Here is a 5975-nt window from a genome sequence, read left to right as displayed (position 1 = left end):
CCCCCCCCCCGGCCCCAAGGGTCTAGGTCTTGTGAAGAGCAGTTTTTCTTTGGGCTCTAGTGTCTGTTTGCTGCAGGGTGTGTTTGTTTGGGTCTTACTCTTTTCCCTGTAGGTGTCAGTGTGAAAGAGAAGCTTGATGGGCAAGCAGAAGGCTCTGGGCAGGGGGAGCTGGCAGGATGTCCCCAAAGGTTCCCATGCCCCTGGGTTAGCTCCTTACTAGGTAGCTTGCTCACCAGTGCTAGTCCACTCTTGTTTCCTTGCTTATGGATAAGTATATGTTCTCATTCTGCAGTACACAGAGCCCAGTGGCACCCAAGGGTCCCAAGAAGACCTGTGCTCTCGTCAGCTCCCCTGTTTCCTACCTTCTCTGTCTCTTCAGTGGTAAAAGTCAACGGTATGAAGACAAGGCTGTTGTTTGTGTTTCCATCAGCTTTGTAGTACGGCCCTGGAATCTCGTCTTCTCTCTGCTCTGCTCAAATGAGATTCATTGATGATCTGATTGACCAGCCCTGTAAGCATCAGATCAAAATTTGATCCTCAGCTATTTTTAAATGAACTTCTTCTGCCTCCACGTCTCCAAGCCATGCCAGGTCAAAATGAGTGTGCTTTCTGGATCCTCAGTGTGTGTCCATCTGTGCTGTAAACAGAGGCACATTCCTCCTCTGTGGGGTCGTTCCAGTGTGCCACCAGTGTCAGGTGTGAATGCCACCCCACCCCACCCCGCCCCGCCGAGGGAGGGCTGGGTGTCAAACCTTGATTCAAGAACAGAAGAAAGTTATTTGTCATTGTTGAGGCTGATGGCCTACACCATCCTGTGCAGAGAGGGACAGGAGCCAACACTGTCCACTAAACACCAGACACAGTTTAGGCACCTCAGTTATAACCATTGCCTACCGTTACCTGCAGCCAAACTACTAAATGGAAAATTCCAGAAATGAACAATTCATAAGCCTTCACTTATATGCTATCTGAGTAACAGGATTAATTCTGTCCTGCTCTACCCTTCTCTGTCTGTGACATGTTATAACGCTGTAATACTAACAAAATCTTAACACATTTTGCTGCTGTTCTTCAGGCTGCCAAAGGTTTAGCTATGGTATACGATTGTGCCTGGGCCAGACAGAAAAGTCATCTAGTGTGGATGTGCGTATAGAGACAACCATTCTATCTGTGGGTCTAGAACTCTGCAGGGGTTCTTGGAATGTGTCCCCTAAGATAAGGGGACACACTTCTGTTCCACTTCCTCCTCATGAAGTTGGACAGCATGTGGCTGAATGGGTAATGTAGTGAGTGTGTCTGGAGTGGTGGGGACTTGGGATCTGCATGGGGATGGGGACTGGAGTCATGGGGACAGGGACACTTTGCTGATTCTAGTGTTTGTTATTCCTATGACCACTTGCTTTTGACAGAGTGCTCAAATAGAAGACAGTCATGTGGGCCTGTGGCAGTGTTTGTGATAAGCATGGTTTGATGGTGGGAGCACACTATGAACATTCAAACCAGGCTGAAAAGACTCTCACAATCTCAGCTCCTACACTTAATGCTGCTTTCAGTTTGCTGTGTGTCTTTCTAGATTTTCTTCTCCGTATGCGAGGAATTCTCACTCACTTGTCTCCAAATGGCACAGAGGCACTCATGTTGCTTTGCAGCTCACCGGAGACAGTTTGTGAGGATCTAGTTGCACTTTGACCAGCAGGGAGCTGAGGCCTGTCCTTGCCCAGTTGGAAGGCAGGAGAATGGTGGGGCGGATGGTGACTAGGCCTGTCACTCTCCTCATCTGTGGTGGTCCACCTGGTGGCATCTCCCTCCTGTTCTCTGTTTGCGGCTGTCCTTGCTCAGCTTGTGTAAGAGCTGCAGGTCCTGCCGCACGCTCTTCATAACCCTGCCTGAGTGGTTCCCAGCAGGCCATCATTTCTAAATCGGCTTCTGGCTTCTTTTGGTCACATTTTACTTGTGAGTCTTTGGGATTTTGTTATTTTGTGGGAGGAATGCTTTTGTGACATTCTGTCTTTGCAGTCCCCAGTGACCTGACTGCAGAAGAGCGTCAAGAACTGGAGAACATCCGGCGGAGGAAGCAGGAGCTGCTGGCTGACATCCAGGTTGGAGGGCGCTTGGGAAGCTGACTAACAGGAATGCTTGGGGTGTGGCTGAGCGCGTGTGTTAAAGGGTGGCTTACAGCGAGTGCTCGCCACAGCGCTGGCCAGGTTGGAGGGCGCTTGGGGTGTGGCTGAGCGCGTGTGTTACAGGGTGCTCGCCACAGCGCTGGCCAGGGTACAGGTATTAGTGGCTCCTTTTGGTTTCCCAGAAAGTAGAGCCTCAGAACCGTCTCCCTACTGCCATTTATCACAGCTAAAGTGACTCTAAGCTAAGCTTTCCCAGCTGACACACCACAGAAAGCAGCCTCGGGTGTGCTGGTACCTTCTGTAGGTCCTGACTACACTACCTACCAGCTGAGGGCATGGGATACAGCTCTAGTTTGTTTGTTTGTTTGTTTGTTTGTTTTGATTTTTAACTTCTGTTCTTCTGGTCATGGGATGGAACAACAGCACCTTCACAACTTCCTGTGAGGCCGGACACACTGGTGTTTGCAGGGCATGTCCCTAGAGACCAGACTCTCTCTCCCAAGTTTCTTTTCATAGCTGCAGGCTCTCTTGGGAAGAAGGAGCCATGCAGTGGGTTATTCTCACTTAGAGCAGTTGGATGTTGCTCTTCTAAAACCCTGTGTAAGATTCAAGGCAGCGAAAAGCATGGTCCAAACCTCACGGGACAGTAAAAGGACAAGCAGACTTGCCACTGGCGAGCTGGAACCATTCCGATCATTTTCTCTGATTCTCTGGTAACTGTTAGGAACGTGGAGAAACTTTTACCCCATCCTCTCTGCCTGCATAACAGAAGGCACCAGACCTCACTGTAGATGGTGTGAGCCACTATGTGGTTGCTGGGAATTGAACTCAGGACCTTTGGAAGAGCAGCCAGTGTTCTTAACCTCTGAGCCATCTCTCCAGCCCCCACGACTACACCCTTTTAATACAGTGCAAGTACAAAAACAAAAACAAAAAAAACCAAACCAAACAAACAAAAACCAAACCTTCTTCCCTAGCCCAGGAACTGTGGGCCAAGTAGCTACCTCCACCTTGGAGGCTCACTGTCTGGGGGGCCTCGTAGGTGTCCCGGAGTAAACACATTCTTCTTGTTGACCTGGTAGGTTTGTGCCTGTTTAGTTGTTCTGTTCTGGGGTTGGCTTGGAGGGAGTTGTGTGAAGGGCTTTAGAAGTATCACTCTTATCTGCAGCTCTCCTCCTGGTAACTCCTTCTGTTTACAGAGGCTAAAGGAAGAGATAGCAGAAGTTGCTAATGAAATTGAAAGCCTGGGATCCACAGAGGAAAGGTGAGTTTGTCTTGCTACTGGGTAGGCCTCCTGGGTCTAGCTCCCAGTGCACCTATCCTCGCATCCTAGCTTCCCCACATGCCCCAGCACATTCAAGCAAGCTTTCTGCCTAATAGTCTGAGCAGGCACACGAACACCTTCCTATCCTGCCTCTGAGCCCTCACTGCAAGGATCTGGACATAGGAAACTTTTTTTTGAGACATAGTCTTTCTACATATCTCTGGCTGTCCTGGAACTCACTGTATAGACCAAACTGACCTTGAGCACAGAGATCCACCTGCCTCTGCCTCCCGAGTGCTGGGATTAAAGGTATGCACCAACATGCTGACCAATAAGAAACCTTTTATGTGTACAAAACTGAGCCAGAAAGTTCAAAGACACCAGAAAAATCTTAAGTCAGTGGTTCTCAGCCTTTGGGCCATGACCTCTTTGAGGGTCAAGAGACTTTTTCACAAGGGTCCCATATCAGATATCCTGCATAAGATATTTACAATTCATAACAGTAGCAAAATCACAGTTATGAAGCAGCAACAGTACAGTTTTATGGCTGGGATCACAGCAACATGAGGAACTGCCTTGAAGGGCCGCAGCAGTAGGGAGGTTGAGGCCCACTGGCCCAAGTGCCCAGCAGTCTCGGGGATTATTGTATTCTCCTCTATGCTGTCCACTTTGTATACATTTTTTAAGTTTCTATCTTACTTTTATTCAGTGGAAAAGCTTAGTGAGCACTGCTAATGTGATTTCCCAAGGCTGGTGTGCCCACCTATGTCTGGTGCAGTGTCAAGTTCATCTGTACCTCCTTATGCTCGAGGGAGAAGAATGTAGAGACCATTCCAGTGTAAAATGATGACGTCAGTGACTTTGGATGGAATTCCTAGGTCTTTTCTAACTGCCTCCCTTGATAAATGATCTGCTTTCAGTTCCCTCTGTGTCTGTGTTTCTCTAAGCCTAAGCCTCCCTGTCTGGCTTTATAAGGCCCTTTGGTTTGTTATTTTAAACTTGTATGAGCACTGCCATTAGGGATGAAGGGGCTACATTCTCCACAGAGAGCAGCCAGTTGGACACTGCCAGCCTCTGGTTATCATTTAGAGTTACAGCTTTCTCACTTTCTATTAATTTTTTTTAGACTTTAAAATTTTATGTATATGAATGCTTTGCCTACAAGTGTGTCTGTGCACTGAATGAATGTCTGGAGCCCATGCAAGTTTGTCTGTGCACTTCCTGGTGCCCATGGAAGTCAAAAGAGCGCATCAGATCCTTTGGAACTAATTCTGGATGGTGTGAGCCACCATGTGGGTATTGGGAATTGCACCTGGCCCCCTCTGTGAGAGGATAAGGTGTTCCTAACTGCTGAGCCATCCCTGCAGCTCCTTACCTTCTGTCTAAAAGAAACATGGAAATCAATAGTTTAAGAGTTCATCTAGATTTAAAACCTCTGCTCTTAGAAAAAATAACAGGCCAGGCATGGTTGTGCACACCTTTAATTCCAGCACTTGCAAGGCAGAGGCAGGTGAATCTCTGTGAGTTTGAGACCAGCCTGGCCTACACAGAGAGTTCCAGGACAGCCAGAGCTACATAGCTATACCGCATCTCAAACAACAACAAAATAACAAACCCGTAATAAAATAAAGCAAACAAAAAAAGGCTAGGGATGTGATTCAGTCGAGTAATTCCCAGAATATGTGAGGCCCCAGATTCAGCACCCAGCAGCAGCCCTCCCTCCATGACAAGTAGGTAACCACTGAACGAGTAGGCACAACACAGAGTAGGAGAAAATAGCTGCAGTGTGTATCTGAGAAAGACCTTGTCCAAAATAGGCTGCAGTAACATGGAGACAGCTCACATACATGAACAGAAATGCAAAATGCTGAACAGATCCTTCATGCAAGAGGCGTCCCTGTGAGTGTGAACAGTGTAAACCTAGTGTGCAGTGCAGCCTCACATACCCAGGCTAGAACCAAAGGCTGCTGGGACCTAGTGTTGAGCAATGTTTCAGCATGCAAGAAAACACTTGTCAGGGTTTTAAGACATTAAATATGTGTCCAGGGCTGGTACTCAGTACATAGGCATTTACTCAGGAGAATGGAAATATGTCCACAAAAAGACAGGGTTTCTCGGTGTAGCCCTGGCTGTCCTGGAACTCACTTTGTAGACCAGGCTGGCCTTGAACTCAGAAATTCGCCTGTCTCTGCCTCCCAAGTGCTGAGATTAAAGGCGTGCGCCACCACTACGCAGCTATTTACAGCATTCTTACCAAAATCGACGGATCTAGAACTTTGCACAACTGTCCAGCAATAAGTGAATAGTAAGGAGGCTGGAACAGTTGACCATTATTCAGTAGTGTCAGAGGAGCACACTGATCCAGTGCAGTAGCATGTGCAGGCCCTACAAACATAGAATAGAGAAGACCACATGGACATACTACATACTTCTGTTATGAAGCTCTGAGATATACCATCAGAAATAGCAGTGCTTACTGACAGGTTTCAGACAGAGACCTGACCAGAACCTAGCAGGAAGATGGGAGCACCAGGCCTCATCTGGAATGGAACCTAGCAGGAAGATGGGAGCACCAGGCCTCATCTGGA

At 47.9% G+C, this 5975-nt stretch overlaps 1 protein-coding gene across 3 annotated transcripts in view; it reads left to right on the top strand.

Moving 5' to 3' along the window:
* Positions 1-5975, top strand: part of Cyth1 (cytohesin 1) — an 85179-nt gene that overhangs the window by 53424 nt on the left and 25780 nt on the right. For all 3 annotated transcript variants that reach the window (XM_021177107.1, XM_021177106.2, XM_029483220.1), the window contains exons 2-3: positions 2017-2099; positions 3323-3387. In XM_021177107.1, the coding sequence (XP_021032766.1) occupies positions 2017-2099; positions 3323-3387 (148 nt within the window). The remainder of the gene's footprint in view (positions 1-2016; positions 2100-3322; positions 3388-5975) is intronic.

The sequence above is a fragment of the Mus caroli genome, chromosome 11 (genome assembly GCF_900094665.2).
Source record: "Mus caroli chromosome 11, CAROLI_EIJ_v1.1, whole genome shotgun sequence".
NCBI lineage: Eukaryota > Metazoa > Chordata > Mammalia > Rodentia > Muridae > Mus > Mus caroli.
Note: the sequence above shows the minus strand (reverse complement) of the source record. Positions and strands in the feature narration are given on the sequence as shown.